General features: G+C 33.1%; 1 protein-coding gene across 1 annotated transcript; it reads right to left on the bottom strand.

The window, feature by feature from the left end:
* Positions 1-13,031: 13,031 nt before the first annotated feature.
* Positions 13,032-19,446, bottom strand: LOC124632124. The gene is made up of 5 exons (XM_047166802.1): positions 19,261-19,446; positions 17,910-18,103; positions 14,487-14,611; positions 14,035-14,210; positions 13,032-13,487 (listed from the first exon to the last, which is right to left on the bottom strand). Exons 1-5 carry the CDS (start codon positions 19,444-19,446, stop codon positions 13,032-13,034), a joined length of 1,137 nt encoding a protein of 378 aa, XP_047022758.1.
* Positions 19,447-21,339: the final 1,893 nt, after the last annotated feature.

Genomic DNA, 21,339 nt, shown 5'->3' on the forward strand with positions numbered 1-21,339 from the left:
GTAACAAAAATTCAGTCATCTGTTCATTGTAACTACTGAGTGAAAATAACTTCTCAGATTGTACAGAAGTGTATATTTCGCACCCAACTAATTTATCATCTGTGAGTGAATGAAAACCCTCACCTGACCTTTAACAACTGACTCTGACTGCTAAATAGTTAGAAACAAAAGTGTTACGTAGAAGCCTGCTATTTATCTCCAGTTGTGCTGAATTCAAAGTTGTTAGAGGACTTTATGAAGGAGCAAACGGCCTTCTGTTTATGACAGTACCAGAGTTGGGAAATAATGAGGTAAACATTAGTTAAACGGAACCACCACAAAGTTTTTGTATAATATTTATTTTTAGTTAATATTAAGTCATCCATGGATGGATGACTTATTTATCTTCTGCTGCACTTTCTCTGATTATGTAATGCGACTCCTTGCCGTTTTAAAAAAAATGATAGCGTTCTTTTTGTAATTTGACACATTAATAAAATAATACCTAAAATGATGAAGTAATTTACTTAAGACTTCTTTCCTTTGTCTGGGCTGGATTTGTTTAGGTGAATGGGAAGCGAAAGACCAATCTGTATTTTATAAAGGTGTTCCAATTCCATAGTCACGCGATGGTCTTAAATTCTTTTTTATTGAAGGTAAGTTCTTTAACAGAAAATATTTTGCATATTTTTCTAGTTCACTATGGTAGGTAAGTGTATTGTATAGAAATCTCGAACTACAGTTTTAATCAACTTGGAGAATGCTTTAAGTAATGAAAGTTTTTGTTTCTTATTTTTATCCAAGATATGACTTTTAGGCGTCGAGTTTTTCTTGTATTTTACTAGGTTTATATCTATAGTTATGCACAGGGTTTCAGTGATCAAACAGCCTAACAAATATGTATCTATCCAATAGGTAGAAAATGAATGCCTAATATTTTTAAGTAGTTTTTTTATAAAAGGTAAGGTATAGTTTGGGAATTTTAGACATGTACCTAAATTGTGGCGAGATAATAGCTCACCAAATATACTACGATAAAGTAATAAGGTAAAACCTTCATTTGTCTTACTTATCTATATTGTATTTGCGTTTATTAAGTTTGGCGTTCATCTCAGCAGGTATTAAATTATGGAGAAAGTTTTTGTACTATCGGTAGGCATATATACTTTATAATGTATTACCTGGTAGTAGCGTACCTTGAATACCTATTTTTTTTTCTTTTGGCTCCGTGGGTCGCAACAGTAGGTCGCAGTTTGCAACCACTAAAACATCGAGACAGTTTCAAATTACCTGCAAGCAGATTGCATGTGTAAAAATACTCATTTGAGATCCTACTATTCTGTAGCCAATTAGTTAGGGAGCTGCAGCAAGGCAGCGTAGGAGATTGCAACGCCCTATGAATTGATAATTGCAATGTGGTGTGTGCACGTGCTCGGTATTTATTTTCTTTAACGATTGTGAGAATTCTTTATCTCGATTTCTTGAATGAACTTTGCTAGAGGGTAACAAGTTCGTTTGATAGTGGTAAGTTGTCGTAAAATGGCTCAGTGGTAAAAAAAAGGTACTTATCCCATTAACGTTGGAGTTATGTTATTTCTAAAATCATGCTTAATATAGTATGAGATCACTTTGAAAAACCGTGTAAAACTAATTAGTAAGAAATTTATTGCTATCAGAGAAACTAACATAATGTAAAAAAACTGAAAAGTGATAGCATTGTTCGTGTTATATAACAGCGAATCAGAAGCTACTTAAATAATGTATTAACTGAATGAACATCTAGAAATAGAACGCAAACATTTATATTGAGATAGGAGTGCAAACTACAGATATAATTACTGAGCATGAATGTGTTGCATATTGTGATTGCATGTTGATTATGTAGCAGATAAAAAATGTAGTCATACTTTTGATAGTAAAATAATTGTCGTATGATATTGATGATTTTTGAACCTGTGGGAACATAGCGGGCAAGATGAAATCTTATTTGTTATTTTTTGTTCAGGGATTGAGCAATGTTATTAAAGCAATTGATAGCTACTATAGTATATACTTTATAGTACTATAGTACATACTAGCTCTTTTTTTTTCAAAAAACGCAAGGATTCAAATTGTTCTGTAAAGGTTTTTTGTTTAATATCATGTAACTTATTATCAGCTAGCTCTTTTTGAAGTTTGAACGCAAAGAAAGTGCTTGTGGGCTTCTTTTAAATAAAGAAGTTAGTTGTTTTAGAGTTTATTCAGTTTTTAAATCAGATATTATCGCCTATTTTACGCGTGCATTGACTTTACTGTTGTGTTGTAGTTTGTAAACAAACACAACTAACAATAAACATACTACAGGGATATACGTCATAATAATGTGTCGACACCACACGTTAACGCCTATTACTAAATGCTTTATGTGGGAAACATTTCACCCACGTATGAGGAGATAATTTTACGTTAAGAACAATACTGCATGAATTGAGAAATGTAGGCTTACGCCCACTCATTCCTTATGTTGTCAACCTCTGTAACATTTTCGGGTTATTTTTATCCAACCGCACTAGAAATATGTGGGTGTCAGTAACCGAGATTCTGGGATGAGTTTCGCTCATTTTTCTACGGGTACCTAATTAGGATGCAGTGTCGTATTCGTTAATGCGGTGAATAACTACCGTAAATATAAAATATGTAAAAATATCTAATGATAAAACTCATCATTTGGTATCAGTTATTTTTTAAGGAGTCAAATTCAGTCAATCAATCTTAGTTTTTAAATTCAGATAATGAACATGTTATCACAAAATCTCCATTATGTCTAAAAAATATATCAAGTAACATTAGAGAAGACATTATTAATGTATAAAAATTCACAAGACGTCACAAAATTTGACTACAAAAGAAATCCAAACAAACATCTACCTACATTATTCGATTTAAATATCTTAGAATTCAGTTCAGAGCGATTCCCCTTGATTCCCGGAATGCTTCTCATTTCGGAATTCAACTTTGAGATAAATCTGTTATTCCAGTATATTTCAATTCATTGTTAATATCTGATAGTACTGAATAGTCTCAGGATTTGCAATTATATGCTAAAGTAAACAAAGAGACTTTGGAACAACTGTACTTATCATTCACAAGTTGTTGAGACATTCAAATGAGGCAGAAGTGACATTAAGTAACAATTAAAATATGGATAGTGAGCTATTGTAGAATTATAAATATCCTTTCTATTAATAATCTTAGAATTTTAGCCAATAATGAAGCTTTGAAAATATTTATCAGTAAAAATAGAAAGATTTTTAAATAACATTTATTGTGATACAATAATGAATTATTTTTAACAACTTGGCTGTGGGCTTAGCCTACACAGCACCTCTTATTTTCCTTTTTGAACAAATTAGGTACACTTTTTTCAGGCGAGAGCTACGAAGAAACGTCCATTTGTATTATATTTTGCTTTCTTTGGTACCACAACGAATTAAAGGTTTGTGGGTGTTTTTTAGAAGCAATACATTTGTTATTCTTAACAAAACTCCTACAGGTCCTAATTTAATTTATGACATTATTCCAATCGATATCTGCCTGCCATTTAGATATAACAAAAAGTAAAATTATTTTGTGGTAATTTAGCTTCGTTTAAAAATAAAATAATTTTCCAATACGTGCCAAAGAAATTGTTGAGGAGATGTAGATTTTCATTCTAATCACGCTTCTGTCTGCAGTGAAATGGAAATAAATTTTATTTTATAATCACGAAGAAACAATTTGTTCAGACGCTTTATTTTCGCGTGGGTAGTTCATTACAATTACGAGAAAATTAACAGCTTACAAAAGTAACAGTATCCTTTAATCTGCAATATCTATTTATACCCAGTTATCTTATATAATAAATGCCAAAATATATTTTATTTAGAATTTATTTAGCAGATCACCCACCGCAAAAATATTTTATTTTTTTTAATTCATTTCATTGGCGCCTGGATTGCCAAACTCCACTCAAAGTTAATTGTTTTACGCTTTAATGAAAAACACGTATCCTATACCTAAATAAATTAAAAAATAAAGCCCTATATAAATATGAAGTTGATCCAATTCACAAAATACCTACCGATGACATAACACGAAATACAAATAATAAATGAAAAGGGATTACATACGCACACGCTTGTTGCCCTTTGACAGAAACAAGTAGGGTTTTGTTGTTAAGATATCATGTTGTTGAAAACACAAAATAATATAAAATAAACCGGCCAAGTGCGAGTCGGACTCGCGCACCGAGGGTTCCGTACAAATCCTGGTTAGATAAAAAGTGAGTCTCGCGCCAACCGTTCAGTTTAGAACAATCATAGTTATGGTAATTTCGTGAGAGTCAAAATAGCTAATATTTTTTATTTTATAATATAACTAAAATAGTAGGCCAGTACCTTGTAAAAGTTATTTTATTAAAGTTATTTATATACAAAATTTTATAGTCATCATTCAGAAATCTGATTGAAAATAACTAATTATGTCTTAAAGGTCATTGGGCATATCTGACCCGCTTTGTAAAAAGTGGCGGACATGAATCAAAGTAGTTTTAAATCGTGGAGAATGGTATGACGTTTCTTTGAATGTCCAGGATCGTTTGAAAAATATAATAGACAAGCAGTTTCAGAGGATTTTACAGGTTGCAATGCTAGTTTTTATTGTTAAAGACTTTTCATAAAGAAAGGATCTGGAAACCCTGAGTAATCGAGGGCAACTCTTGAATATTGTAGTCACGCATCGAGTCAAAACCAGACATGTGAGTGTATTTTTGAGGGTACTTGTAAACAGTGAAGGTTTGGAGCTGATTTGATTATGGAGACTACAGAGAGTCGAGGGAACTCCTGAACGGTATGTTGCAACTACCACGTGTTTGGGCTTATTTTATTCGTATTGGCGAAGACTTTCCACATAGATAGGTTTAACTGCCATTGTGGGATCGATAGCAAAGATCAGATATAGTTATGGGAACTCCTTTACAATTTATAACGTAACCTTGTGTTGGAGCTTATTTTATTTTAGGTGATGAGAATTCACTACTAATGGGATCTATTATTTTTTTAAACATGCATAGAGTTCTCTCGACTTTCTCACTTCTCCATCATCAGGTAAGCTCTAAACTTTCACTGTTTGATAGTATCACCAGACATACATCTGAGAATCAAGTTTTAATCCTATGCATGCCTACAATTTTTTATAGTTGCCCTCGATTTCTCAGGATTTCCATCATCAGATCCTGACCTGATGACAATGGAAATAAACGGCGAGTATACTCTTTCACTACAAAGAAATGATTTCTCAAATCCGTCAAATTTGGTCGTTTAAATTCCCCATTGAAATGAGGAAAATATTTGATGTTTACACCTGATTTTCTCTAGATTCTCACGGTTCACATAGATGCGACTAATGCCATAGTAAATCAGAGCCTTTATCATTATACTGTGCTATATTTCGTTCGTATCCGCCGTGGGTATGGTTTTCATACTAAGGTGCCCAATGACCTTTGAATGATTTAAAATTTTTCATAGTTTAGTGGCAATTATATTTAAGAAGTGTTTGATATGAATTTCAACTTTAATATCTCTACGCGTTCATGTAAAAAAGGGTAGTTAGTAAATTTATAATTATTAAAAAAATATTTTATGTCGTGTAAGCAAAAATAATATTTTTATATTTTATGTAACTTCAAATTTATCATTTTCGCAATTTTTCCTTTATCTGTACTATATAACGCTGCTTCGTGGCGAATTTCAAGATTCTGAGTTCACGGGAAGTACCTTGTAGGTTTTGATTCCCTAGCGTGTGACAGAAATTCGTCTAAGGTGTCGGTATAACTGCTGTATCTTTTGATCGCGTTAACTTAGAAGTTTGTTTTTTTCACTGCCTAAAGGGACAATAGACTTAGGTATTTGGTATAAATTTCAATTTGATACCTTTATTCGTTCGTGAGAAATAAGGTAGTAAGTTTCATTTTATTAAAATATATTTTTTTATATTATATAACTAAAAAAATGAGATTTTCGTAATTTTTCCTATATTTGCATTATATGACAATACTTCATGCCAAATTTCAAGACTCTGAGTTTACGGGAAGTACCCTGTAGGTTTTGATTCCTTTGCGAGTGTCGAGAATTTGTTGAAAATATCGACATAATCGGTTGTATCTTTTGATTGGCTTGGCTTAGAAGCTTGATATTTTCACAGCTTAAAGGGACAACAGACCTGAGCATTTCATGTGAATTTCATCTTGATACGTCCACGCGTTCTTGAGATAAAGGGTCTTGACAGACAGACAGACAGACAGACAGACAGACAGACAGACAGACAGACAGACAGACGGACAACAAAGTGATCCTATAAGGGTTCCGTTTTTTCCTTTTGAGGTACGGAACCCTAAAAAACTAAGTACACGGAAAATGTGTCTCCAGAAAGTCATAAAAACTTTACAAACACTTGAACTTCACCTTTTAAGAATTTAGCTACAACACATTTCCTCTTATATATTTAAAATTGAATGTCAAGATAAAATAGTTGCTAAACTAACATAATGCTAAGTGCCTTTTAAAAGCCGTTCTTAGAAGACGAGGCGTCGCTACCGTTTAACAGCTTCACTGTTTTCCATATTCCAGTGTATGAGAAAAGCATACTAAACTTGCACAATATTCATAACATTATGCAAAAATACTCATTGCACGTACTTCCTTCTGTGTAAACGAGGTTTAATCTGCTAAGTTGGTGTTTTTATAATAGTTAGAGGCACACATATTAAAGAGTCAGCCGATAGTTGACGCAATGGCTAAAAAATGTTAAGAAAATCTTTATTGCAATCACAGTTTTCAGTCGGTCGATACCAGCTATGTACCTGAACTTATTAATGTGCATACTACCATTCTCCTTCATACTGATTTATGAACCCAAACGAACTATCGGCCGACTAAAAATTTGCAGTGTTCGGGTCCTCTAAAAGGGGGTGAAAATCATCGTCTTTTTCCGAACCTTTTCATTACATGAAACTTTTCAAGGGACATACTTTTGAAATGATTGATTTATGTCAGTTTGGAAAAGATGACTGGTCATTTTTGGAAAAGGTATCAATTTGATTCATGTGGGTGTAATTTCAAGTTGATTGAGTCGCCTCGGCTTCTCAATTCAGTTGGTTCTATTTCTGTACAGCTCTTCGTACTAAAGAAACAAAGTCGTCAAGTCTAATTCACTTAGCCAACATTTGAGCAAACTGCTCTAAAGCACTTTGTAGAGTTTTTATAATGAATGGAAATAGAATGTACTAGAATTCTAGTACCTAAATAAATGTGAGACTGTTAGGCATCTTTATTTAAATAATAAATTTCACTACCAAGTTAGTTGACAGCCCACTATTAATAAGTAGATATATAAATAAAAACCTGAATTATGTTATCATATTTATTAAGAAGACTAGCTTTTGCTGACTTCGTTCGCATGGAATAGTGACTTCCGGCATATTTTTGGTTTGACCAATAGATGGCGCTATATGTCCGGAATAAATTTTATTTTTTATTTTTATATATATTTTTTTAAATAAAAACTATCCTATGTCCTTTCTCAAGTTCCAAACTATGTCTGTACCAAATTTCACACAAATCGGTTCAGTAGTTTAGGCGTGAAGAAAAGACAGACAGACAGACAGACAGACAGAGTTACTTTCACATTTATAATATTAGGATTAAAGACTGCGACCAAGTCATAGGTATTTATGTACAAGTGTGTATGCACTTTCACAGTAATAATCATAATTGCATCTGCTGTACTGAAGAACTAAATACCTTAAAACAACCTTTGGCTCGCTAATTCAGCATTATACTTTGATTTTTATAGCAATAACAAATAGCATGACTAACAAGTGTAAACAGGTTAATTCGCTCATCAAATTGAGAATCTGTGCAACAATATGCAATATTTACATGAATTGTTGCTAAGGCATACATAAGACAAAATTGAACGTTAAATGCTTCACTTAGTCAAGTTCTTTTTATTATTATTTTATAGGTAATGTTGTTTAGCATTCAATACAAGGTAAACCTAATACCTAAATACTTAGTATTTTAGCTCTGCCGCCTCAGGCGAAATTGGAAACATATTTAATTCTGCCTGTTGCTCCCGGGTAACAAGCGCCTAATTTGTTAATGATATGTTAATGGTTTATTCAAAACAAGTTCAAGAGCTAGCTGAAATATCACACGTAAGATAATATTTCACGTAAAGTGAACTAAGGTATGTTATTTTCATTTACATTTACTATAGAGGTTTGAAGACACTCATTCTTGCTTTAATGAGAGACTAAATAAGAATACAGCTTTTTAAATGGGCCTAGTTTCATTCAGTTTTGTTTCTGGGATAAGAACCATGATATAAATTAAATCAAAGTATGCAAGAAATTATAAAGAAAATAACATTACTTAAGTAACCGTTCGTCTATTTGCAATATTTATAAGCAGTTTCAATGACACCTCTTTTAAACAAATTCATAGACTAGTCAAAACCTTCTTCTTAACAAAATCTCGCTTATCTGGCATCCAATTACAATAACTAAAGCGTCTCATCAGACTTAAGACCTAGAATGTGGAAATTGAAAGCGGCTCCGGATACTAAGAACATAAGTATGGCGTCTCATCTACATGATAGACTGGAGCAATATTCGTTGATGAATTGAACACTTGAATAATTTAAGGAGGTTGCATCATCACGTCTGGGTAACTGAATCCTATATTAGTTAGGATTATACATGTGAAAGTAACTCTGTCTGTCTGTCTTTTCTTCAATCCTAGACTACTGAACCGATTTGTGTGACATTAGGTACAACGATAGTTTGGAACTTAAGAAATGACACAAGATAGTTTTTATTACAAAGAAATATAATAATAAAATTTATTCCTGACATATAGCGCCATCTATAAGTCAAACCAAAATCTGCCGGAAGTCACTATTCCACGCGAACGAAGTCGCGGGCAAAAGCCAGTGGTTGTATAAATATATAAAGATATAGCTGGATTTCTCGTCAAGCAAAGTCTCGATTAGCAAAGTGGATAATTGAATCTGGCTCACCTTTTTCCCGTTAGGATAGGGTGGATTTCTAGTCTAACCAGATACAGTAGAGGAATGAGTGTTTTACATCAAGTGACTGTCTATTTGACCTCCTCAACCCAGTTACTTGAACAATTCATAAACCATTTATAAGAGTGATTTTCAGACCTGGCTTTAGAGTTCCCGTAACGACTGCTAAAGATGTAGAACTCAAAACAAGAACCCATAAGTTAACGTGCCTTCCAAAGCGAGTCATAATTTAAAGGTTCTATAGCTACATAAATAGCACTACAACAAATATATTTTCTTGCCAGAAAACAGACATGTTAATGAGAATTTCGAGCTTCAAATTATTAGCAGTGAATATAATTAACCTGATTTTACTTACTGAGGTAAGGTGAGAGAACATTTAGTACAATATACACTGGCATCAGTCTAACTTTGATGAGTAATTGAATAACTGACCTCTTAAAATGTTCCGAAGAATATTGATGATTAGTGCAGTCAAGATAAATGCATACTTAACATTATCGGTGTAATTAATTATTATAATTGTCTTCGTAATCATTCCAATGGCCTACTTTCTGCAGTTTGTTTTGACAAAATAATTATTAGCTCTAGATTAATTGTTACACAACATTAAAGTTCTAAGACTTGATATTCTTTACTAATAATATAAAGAGGAAACATTTTTGTTCGTTTGTTTGTACAAAAAAAGCTACGACACTACTGAACCGGAGTGAAACATTCTTTCACTGAAGGAAAGCGACACTATCCAGATGAAACTGCGGGAAAAGTGTGAAACCAATATGTTTGATCATAATTTTAATCTTTATATTCGCGGTCAAAACCGAAGATTGCAAATAGTTAATACAATTCTTTTGCTAAGAAATATTTTAGCCCCTCTCGTTTTCCTAGAAATTATCTTCACAGATAACAAAACGGCTAACGAGGGGTCTTATTTCTTGTCAAAACGATAGCATTACCTCTTTGTATTATTATAATGGATTCAGATATTTAGGTAGCTAGATTATCTATAATATAAAAATGAATCGCAAAATGTGTTGGTAAGCGCATAACTCAACAACGCCTGGACCAATTTGGCTAATTCTTCTTTTGTTGTGTTTGTTATTGTCAGAAGAAGGTTCTTATGAAAAAAAATAGGGTAAAGTAGAGAAGTCAGTTGACGGGAGCGAAGCCGCGGGCAAAAGCTAGTTTACTATAAAATAATTACGATGAAGATTGGATATTCGATTGTTTTAATAGTTGTGTGTCATATACACGAATACCTCTACGTAAGTTTTCATGAAACTTGTTAAATTAGCTTATACGTCAGAATAAGATAATAAGTTACCTACTACATATGTATATCTGGTTCATGTTCAGAAAGTAAGTTTCTAGTTATTTTACAAGCTTTTATTTAACTTGCAATGTATGTATGTCTGTAACTATGTGTGTTCAGGTGGAATTTTACAACTCAATTTTTACCAGTATAGCCTATTACTAAAACTATAATGATTCACAAAAAACAGTTTTTTATTACCCATTAGCTTTTATCTATTAGTTATCAAGGTAACGAAGCTGCCTTCATGCCTTTGTGATAAAAATAACTCTTCATCCCCAGACTTGTAGCGAGACTTTTTAATCATGTCTACCCACGGAAGTTACGGGCGGTTAAAGTTTTTTTTTTATAATAAAGACTAAATGCTGGTAAAAGAGATAATCTAATACAAGGTCTTCGTTTACTGTTGTGTTAACACTGTTTATAAAGAAGACGCTCTTTTAGGTCAGTTAGGTTCCTATTAAATCCAGAGTTTTACCCAAAAAATATAGTTTCAGGTTCACTCATGTATGTGCATGACATTATCATATACCCATAGCACTTTTTTAAGGAAAATCATCAAATGACTCCTCCCGCAGTGGGTTAGCAGCGTGAGGGAGTGTCAGACTCTTACTGACTAAAACCCATCTGGTTCCATCGTAGGCCTTTTACAAGGGTCGTGGTAACTCTTTCGAACAATACCGTAGATACCAATAATAGTGTCCAATATGGTGTCACTAGTGAACACTACACTTGCTTAACCATATTGCGAAGTTGTACTACATTTATTATTTAATTTTAAAATGATTTATTTTTCTTTTCAAGTAGGTACTTACAAACAAACATAGCAACAAAACCTTTATGTATTTACACTAAAAACATCGACAGCTTCTCTATTTAAGTATAAACATCAATTTGTTTGTATTTAATTCCCTGATCAAGTTGGAATTGCTTTTGATGTAACTCATATAAACAATAGCTGGCTTGAGGGCCTTGGTTAATGAACTTTCATCAGTAAGTGTGTTACTAGCTTCTTTCTGCGGCATTCCTCACCCAATGTTTTCACATACGCTCCTTCAAACGTTCGTAATAGTCTAAAACCTCGGAGATATTTTGGATTCATTATAAATATTATCTGAAAATATCTTCACCTGTCAGGCCTACATTCATTTATGTTCAGACCGTTTTTTAGTGCAGTTGACAGTTCTATCAGTCAGTAAAACAATGCTATATTCTCTTGAAAATTGACAGTTGTCAACTGCACAAAACATGCAGTAAGTACCACTTACTACTTACTACATATGTATTACGTATTATGCAAGTTGAAAGCACCAAATAAGAATTCTAAGGTTTTTTTATCTAAACTCTTTGTAGACGCGGCAAGTCTGATTCAGCTCAGAAAGATGAATTAAATGTCTCCTGAAAATTAACTTTGTTCGTGACATTATCAATTAATAACAAAAAGTTTCCTGAACATTTCACGTTATAAATCATTTGGAAGTTAGGAGAAATATTTTGTTTAAATTATAAACTCAAATAATATATTGGAATGAAGAGTAATGATTGCATTTTGAGCTTATAGGTACGTAGTAGTTATTGAAAATATACACTCTAATATTAACAAGCCTTCTGATTTGTTATTTTTGAAAAAAAGTGCGTTTTGTTATTTTTCACCACTTGTTTTTATAAAATACTTTTATTATTGTTTAAAATAATGATAAAAAATATGATCTACTAAAATTACTTGCTTTGTTTTTGTTGATTGAAAAACGAAATGCTGAAAAAACATTCTAAGATCTTTATTTAAAACCAATTAGCAGTGAATATTCTACAAAAAGCTCACTCAATATTTTTAATCATTACTCATTCAATCCGGTTCGAACTTATGTTCGAATCAAAGATGAGCTCCGTAGAAACGCATTCGACTCGCGGACGCCGCTACCTTTGACAAGGAAATAGCTTGTGATTACATTGATTGCCTGTTACGTGACTTTAGACTTAGTTACCTTAACTGTAGATACACACTTGACTAAATTATGTACGAAGTTAATCTTAGTTCACTTTCTTTGATGAAAGAGAATAGATTGATTGAGTCCTGTTTGTCTTCACATTGAAGTCAAATAAAATATAATTTAGAAGCTCAAACTTTAGGGAGGTTGATATTAAACTTTTGTTTGCAGTTTTCACTGTCTCATGGGATCACCAGTTCGAACTTTCAAAATTATTTTTTGGTATAGAGCTCAGTGTCACTATCTTGGGTCTTGTACTACCACAGTTCCATAGTTTGACTAGTAACATTTTGGAATATGTGGCCGTGTTATATAACATGAGATATTTTTTTAGCGCCAATGAATCCAATTAGTCGCGTCAGCTGGCAGTGAGTGAGAATAGCTAACTAAAAGTTCAGACGGTACTGACCTTTCCACTTGGTATTTAAATGTTGGTAAGTATGTATATGGACTAAGATGGTATGATAAAAAAACACTCTCAAAATTTTAAACATTTATTTTTCATATTTCATTAACTACACACTACAACATTGTTCTATTAATAATTAGCATAAAATACATGTCTATTAGGGTAAAGCACTTGCGCTAAATACTGAAATATGCCACTAACTACATGATACAGAGCGTAAAACAATTGAACGAACACATCAAGCTGAAACGACAGTAGTGGGACTTTGAAAATGAAATCGATTGAACGGCAAATCGATTGCGTAGTCTGCTTGCACATCACCAGGTCTCGTTGTCAAGTCTGCAAGCGGTGTAGGAGCATCGATAGAGGTAAATATAGAACCTGGTACATCTGAAGGTCCAGCGTAAATCGGATAAACTCTAGGTTCCGCCTCCTTTTTAACAGCTTTCGGTAATTCGGGTTGCCACGTCACTATTTCTGGGCCTTTAGTTGTTTTGTGTTCTTTGTTAGTTGCGATGTGTATTCTATCGCGTTTTACGATCTCTGTATCAGTCCAAGGGTTGTGAACGGAGAGGGCGGGAGGAGGCGTGGCAGGCATGACGCCGGCTGGAGGCCAGTCGTCCCGACTCCTCTTCTCATAATAGTCGTATGGGTACGAGTGGTAAAACCCGTAGTTCACCGGACTTGAAGCGATCTGGAACAGAACATCTGTTAACGGGTTACCCCGGTGATTTTAGTACCAGTGCATTTAAAGCCTAAACTTGTGATCAACATTATTATGACTGCGTTAGAATTGTTAGATGATTAGGAAAGAAGTAAGATCGATTATTGAAATTCATACCTTCCCCCTGTCATGATACCCATCACTACTAGTGTCTACCTAAAAGAGAATGGTGTTATACATATTTATTATTTATGTTAGTAGGTATTGTTAATATTATTAAGTTCTTTCAATCTACTCTTTTCGTGTGACTTTTTCAGACGTTGTAACTTTGTTAGGGATTAATTTGTAAGTGTTAGCTATCTCTTACAAGGGGTAGTCCATACATTAATAGAATATTGTTTCGAAGAGCTGTTTGCTCTTTTTGATATAAAAGAGCCTAATAAAGTCTTAAAGTTGCTTTACAAACTTGTGCGATAAGTGTAGGAGCAAACTCCTTGAAGTTAAACATAATTTCGTTTTACGTATTAAAGTTAATATTTTATAATGCTCTATGTTAATAAAGTGTTTGGATATCTACCTTTTTCAGTCCTTGTATTGATGCGAGTATGAGGGCCATTTTTGCGAGCAATAGTGCCTTGCCGCCTAGGACCGCTAGGAATTGGAAGCCCATGGGGACTAGCACCATGCCGATGGAGACGATGCCGAACATCATCATCGTCATCATTTGGTGGCGCCGACGACCTCGGTATTCCACTGTCAAAGAGTTCAAAATAAGGAATAATGTAAAGAACAAAATATGCCTGATATTATTCTACCAACTACTATCGACGGGACAACTGATTATTATAAGTAATTTTTGTTTAAATTTAAGTTTAAAATAATTCCCGAACATTGAATAATTTGATGACTAGTCGTTATCTTACTGAAAATACACACTCTCTTACACTCAACCCCAAACTATTTCATCACTCACAAAAGTCTCAACATGTAACTCAATAAACGGAATAATTAACTAATATTAATGTATACCTTTCTCAATAGTTTTTCCATCGTCAAAGTCAAACTTGATTACGTGAGTTTTCAGAACTTTAGCCATTCGTTGTACAGCGAGTGTACGCCATTCGCCTTCATCCAATTCTTTCTCAGTCCAGGAACTATAAAAGACAAACGAACATGACAGCTCTTAGGCGTACTTTTAATAGGTTTTGGCAAGCATTTTCTCGTTTTAGAACCAACACAGAGCGTGTGCGAGTGTTGGGTTAAAAAGTATGAAATAATCCTGACATGCTATAAAAATATAACAGTTGTTTTGGTTTCGAGATAGATAAGAAAATTACCCTAATGTTATATACAGTACATTTATATTATGTAGGTATTTCTTTAAAAACATTACTTGCAATAAACTAAACTTCATGGGCTTTAAAAATCATGAAAGTTTATTCAAATCATGTTGTAACACTTGATGAACTTGGAAGAATGGAATAGAAAGGAATGCAAGACAGACAAATTGTATTATAAAGAATTATAAATTGAAAAATAAATTATGGCCAACACGTATCCTGAGACTGAAAATGAAAATTGTGGAAAACTGAAATTTGGAGCGAAAATTAAAATTCGAAGTCCCAGTGGATAACGTAAAGCGTGGTAAAGCGAATACATAATTTAATAAGAGGAAAAATAATAAATAAATTGGCTGAACACTTTTTGTACAGGAAAAATGTCTGCTTATTTTTCCAGTTGACAGTATTCAGGTAAATAGTTAATTCACCAAAGAAATCCAGATTTCTTCAGTAACGGTAAAAAGCTGCGAAAGAAATGATCTAATCCACTTATCCTAGAAAGTGATTTCCAAATAGTGTTTTAGAGTATCCTGGATAGAATAACATGGTTAGTAATATTCATGTGAAATGGACTTTCAAAATAAATAAGTAGCTACTGAATATTATGTAGGTATTATAATTTGAATTATTAGATGATCAAAATCGCGGTGAAGATAATGTTCACAAGAACAATTTGCATGATTTTTATAGTCACAATTTTTTACACTACCAAACAACTCTTTTTCTTTTCATCATACGAATATCTACCTATATATTCCGGATCAGTGTTTAATATAATAATCTTAATATATCAAAGGCAGCGTCGGGTTACTCTGATTTAATAGAATGTACGCCACCCGGCCGTCGAGTGTATCACAATTTTCGGCCATATCGTGTCGGCCTACGCTTGAGCGAAAGCCTTCGTGTAAATTTTCCGGGAAAACGAATAATGATATATATCCTTGTATTTAATGTACCGTATTACTTACTGAAGAGCATCACGACAATATGAGCAGACGTTGTTTGTGTAAAAATAGTACAGAAAAAATATAGGCGTAGCAATGGAAACTAGGATATAAATAGAATGTAGACTTGTACTAGTTTTGGTTATAAGCTGCTTTATGCCTAATTGCCATGATAATTTAATAGGGTTTGATGCACTAAATAATAAAGAATGTTACTGTAAAACATCGAGTTGCCCAGGTAACTATGGGTTTGATGGTTGGGGTCAGGTAGACAGTCACTACACGTAAAACTGTTACTCAGCTACATACGGTTGGACTGGTAGACGGCCACAACATAGTTGGGAAAAGGATCGGGAGTGTGAAACATCGGGTGACAATTTTATTGTAGGTAAGTATCAGATAAACTTTGTATGACTCAATTGTAGAATGTATGCATAATACACGTACAAAACAAAAGAATGGCAACCACGGTTATATAAAAAGTTTTTTTTTTAAATAACTGACGTGTGCCTTAATGTCGTCGTACGAAATTCAATATGGAGCACTCTAGACTTCATGATGTGATTCCTGTTAACTGAAGGGAAAAATCCACTAGCAAATGACGTGTAAACTACATAAATGGCTGATGTTAATCAGAACTGTTATTTTATTCGTTGCCTACAGAGAGTACAAATACAGGGAGTGAATAAGTGCACTTAGAAATTGCTTCTATAGGTATATCTTGTAATACATTATTTCTATCTGTTTGCTGTTTTAAATAAATGTCAATACAACTGACTTTAGAATCCAAAATATTTAGTGTAAATTTATGCAGATCGTAATTTAACGAACTTTTGTTACCTCTGATATTCTTAAAATTCATCTACGGTTGGTCTACGTCTTCCCTAAATGAAACTAAGCCATATCACATTTTCAGCTTGGCGCTTAACACTTGAGAAACAATTAAAATATTACACAAATACGTAAGTTTATTGTTATCGTATTAAGTACAAATATTTTGCAGAAACAACTGAAATAGGAGTCAGTTGCGCAATTTTATGCGACACCAGATTCGAACGACGTTGACGTATTGTCTCGGGGTCATTACCCTGACTTGTGTCTCGTACGATTGACGATCTTCGACATCACATTATAAAATGTTTGTACGAGTATTTTATTTAAAGGTATATTATTATAGAAATTGATGAAGTTAAACATCGGAAGGACTACTGAAAGAACATATCAAGGGTAGTATAGATAGAGAGGTGTAGGTAATTTTTACACTTTTTATTTTAGAACACTGATTAAAAAAATAATGCCGAGTTTTGTTTATAATTTAAAGATCAAAGTCAAAGTCAACAGACTTTGACTTTGATCTTTAAGAAAGAGTGCAGATTTTGTTTATAAATAGTACATTTTTACTCGCATTCCTAGCAATGCTTGTTTGTGTACAATTTATTAATATCAAAATGTCCCTATTATAACAGGTTCCAACCAAAATAATTGTGCCTCTAAATATCAAAAAACAACATATTATTTAATTAGTGTCGGATTAATACGATGACACCTAATTACGGCATCAAATCCCGAGCGTAATTAATGAATTGTGGTTGGTTAGAGTAAATAATTAACACTGCCGGTTCCTATATTATTTTAATTTTGGTGTCCTATAAATCCAATAATCGTTAAAAATGAAGGGCATTCAATTCAAAAATAATTAAATGCAGGAACTTTGCAGGAACTAAAATTGTACCGACGACAGAGGCATATAATGCAATTTTTTATTTGTATGATAAACAAAAGAAGAACGATTGAATGCAAAAGCCCCTTTAATTCAAATCATTAAAATAAGGTAAATTTGCAGTGATTTTTATCATAGACATTATTCTGAAAGATAGTTCCAAGAATAAAGACTGTCTGACATAGTACGTGATTAGCTAGAATTCTTTTCACACTGAAATTAATAAACTTTCTTAGAGCAAGTCATCTGAAAATCGATCATTTTTCCTGCAGGTATAGGTATGAAAATGCGCAGCAGGTTTAATTCTTGGAGACAAGACTTCATAATTTTATATTAAATGCTTAGTGTACTTTCTTGAAATATCTGCATGATAGTGATAAAACAATCATATAGCGTAGTTACCAAATAGGTAAAAAAGTTACATCTTAAATTATATCCTCATGCTTACCTGGTTTCGTTCTCAGGCATAACATTCCCAGATCTATCAACCAGTTCAAACCGCACCAAGTTGATCCCATCAGCCACAGGCACCACATCAGGGGTCAGTGACCTGTCGAGGGCTCTCAACGTCTTCCTCTTCATGCACCTTACGAACTTAGGGAAATACTCCTTGTGATCTATTACGTCTTTCACGTCCACTAACTAGGAAAAAAGGAGGAAATTTAATTTAAGGATGGGTCAAATATCTTCAGAGCAGGAGAAAATAATATGCTTTGATAAATGATCTTACACTCGAAATTGGATTTTGTTTTTTTTTTTGTGTACGATTGCTATTCGTGGACGTACCTACATTATAAATACCAATATCTTAATTATTATGTTTCTGAATAATAATAATTTAGTCCAATAAGGTAAACAAATAACTGAATTAAAATATTAGAACTTTTTTTCTTCTGAACGATAAATTATGATACGTTTATTCTCCATGTTTAATTCAGATAAATTTCAATATGACACTTTTTAATAGAGATTGGAAAATCTGTATTAAATATATTGAGTTTATTTCACTCCTAAACTACATATTGAATGCTGACTGAGCTATGTAATCTAGCTCTGTTAATTAAATAAACAAAAACGAAAAATAAGAAAAGATAAAAATAATACGTTTTAAAACGCTACATCTTTATAATTCTCTCAATATGTATAGGTATAATATAGACAGTACCCGTTGCCAAAGCCGATTAAGGCGATTTCAAGCGGCTACTGCAGGCTTATACGAGGCATCAACGTGGACTAAGGACACTGTTGACAAATAACCTTAATGGCCAATTTCAATCTCAAGTATGTACACACTCGAATAAGATAACAATAGGGGGAAGATTTCGAAGAAAAATGACCTTCAAATCGCTCAAGGCCTGTGGGTGCCTTTTGTGATGGTTTTTATTGATATCTAAGTACCTTTTCACATCAACAAAAGCCTATTTGGTCGACCTAATCGGTCAAGCAATTGAATATTCAAGAAGACGGATTACCGTCTCCTCAAAAATATTTCTAGGATTTATTTTCCATTTTATTTCCACGCTTTGAAAGTGTAGTCTTGTCACTAATTAATACACTACAGTTTCAAAAGGATGCACTTTAAAAACATCTTGAAAAGCAAGTAATAACAAGCTCGCAACTAATTTTAAAAATAAACTTTGAGTTCTCATTTTTCCTGTGACGCGATCACTATCTATTTGTAGAATTTTACACGACTATTTACTTAAATCTGAAGATATTAAGTTGATCAAGGCAATCTTAGAGAGGGGTGCCACAAAAATGGTGACAATAATCTTTGAAAAACACATATTAGCACTTACTTTTTTAGAGCAATCCCGCCAAATAATCCGGATGACATCGGCCCCCTCTAGCCATAAATCTGCTATGAGCTGACTCATGTACGAGTCTGGATCGGTCTGTTTTTGTTCGCCATGACACCCCGTGATTACAGACACGGTTATTAAAGTTATCACCGAGAGGAGGGAACACATTGTCACGTATTTCATATCCTCACTTCAGCCATTTCTTGATGCGCGTACAAAGAGCTTCGACTCTGAAAGGAAAGTTAGAAATACACATATATCGTGATATACTCCAAATGGAAAGGAATGTATTGGAGTGCCTATAAATATCTGGTAATAAAGCGGATACAGGTGTTAGCTGTTAATGGTGTCTTTCTTATAAATAATTCAATGAGACATATTTTGTGGTCTGCGGAGTTGAGCCTACGCGGTATTAGATGGTAACATATTTGGTACAGAATTATTTTATTGAATTTAGTTAGTGTTAATATTTTATTTGTTTTTTTTTTTTTACCATCTTATCCAAAATGAAGGTTAACTTTGTTCTAAAGAAAATCATAGAAGCATTCAACTAGCGATTCATTGACCAATTACAAAATATTTAGGATTTCATAAAAATGCCCAATTTCTTATTGTTCGTTTGAATAAGAAAGTTATAATAAACAATTATAAGTTCTGAAAGGGTAGAATGAGCAAATAAGTCGGTATGAAAGTTTGAAATGCCGACTCTTGCGTGTTCTGAAAAGTCTTGTACCGTGGGTCGTAATTTGTGAAACCAGTGCCTAAGAACTTAACCTGGATTTTTGGCAGGCTAAAGTATCAATATTTTTATCATTACCGAAATAGAATAAAATGGAGATTTAGGGGAATTCGAATTGAGAAAATCAACAGCTGATGAGAAATAATGAGAATGATTTCATTTATTTGTCTCACAAAAGCTATCGTAACAACTAAAGAATATATCTTAAAACTGCTTATTTCCTCATAATATAGATTTTGATTCGTATTTAAATATTTAACAAACACTCATCGCTTCTCCCTACAAAGATACTTACCTGCAAAGTTGTCGCGTTTCCGACATTTCCCGTAGGCGTTGATAAATGAATGATCCTACCTTTTCATTTAATTTTACTTATACTATTTATCACATCTAAACTTTTACTCTTTGAGGATTAATAGAAGTTAGTTAAAAACAAAGATTAAGTATTAAAACTTTTATCCTCCTATATTAGAATTAGAATCTTAAAAGTATATAATCCAAGAAGCTTAATATTTAAAGGTATATTTCAATATGAATTAAGGGCCTACTGTTTTGTATTTTACGATAAATACTGAAAACTAATAACTTTAAAATCTTTGGAATAATTTTAATATAAAATTCTAACCTAACCCTTACCTGCAAAGCTTGTAAAACCAACACTGAATATTCAGCCACTTCTTCAACTTGTAAATATTTCCACAACCGCGCTTGCACCCGTCGTTAGTCAAGGTCAAACAATAAATGAAGGAAACCGATTGACCCCCTTACCTTATAAGGCCATAGAATAATGGAAAGCTTACAATTTTCTACGTGATCACCGACCAAATCATGTTAATGGTTGACCATGCTTGTGTGTCAGTTTGTGCAAAACCGTGACTGTCACACCCACGTACATAACACATATCGGTGTCTTCAAGAAAATTATGTTGTTTTAGTATAAATTGCGGCTTTTATAGCAGTAGTTTTCTAATAAAATTGATAGTTTTGTTCGTCCTGAGATAGTTTGAAAAGGTTCTAAGAAATGTTTTCATTTCTAGAATGGTTTCTCAGGACAACTTGTGTTCTGTCTAGAATAATACGAGCTTTTAATGCAATGAGGTCCTGCTTTAGTATGGCTGTAATAAAATTAAGGGATAAGGCTCTAAAAGATTTAACATTTTAGGTACTCGAGTTAACAGGTACTCAAAAATTATAGAATTCTAAAAGTTTTATTTCTAGCAGTTAAATGTTATCTTCAAACTTACTAAAGTACAACTAGAAATAAAAATGTCGTTTACTAATACGACGAACACAAAGCCAATTAATAACCGTACACTTTTAATCTTTTAAGAACCGTT

Source organism: Helicoverpa zea, chromosome 7 (genome assembly GCF_022581195.2).
Source record: "Helicoverpa zea isolate HzStark_Cry1AcR chromosome 7, ilHelZeax1.1, whole genome shotgun sequence".
Lineage (NCBI taxonomy): Eukaryota > Metazoa > Arthropoda > Insecta > Lepidoptera > Noctuidae > Helicoverpa > Helicoverpa zea.

Excerpts from the sequence above, each read along its gene's own strand:
- LOC124632124 (XM_047166802.1), bottom strand. The coding sequence starts at position 19,446 with ATGAAATACGTGACAATGTGTTCCCTCCTCTCGGTGATAACTTTAATA. Across the intron at positions 18,104-19,260 it reads GGCGGGATTGCTCTAAAAAA|TTAGTGGACGTGAAAGACGT; the intron begins GTAAGTGCTAAT and ends CTTTTTTCCTAG. Across the intron at positions 14,211-14,486 it reads TGGAAAAACTATTGAGAAAG|TGGAATACCGAGGTCGTCGG; the intron begins GTATACATTAAT and ends ACTCTTTGACAG.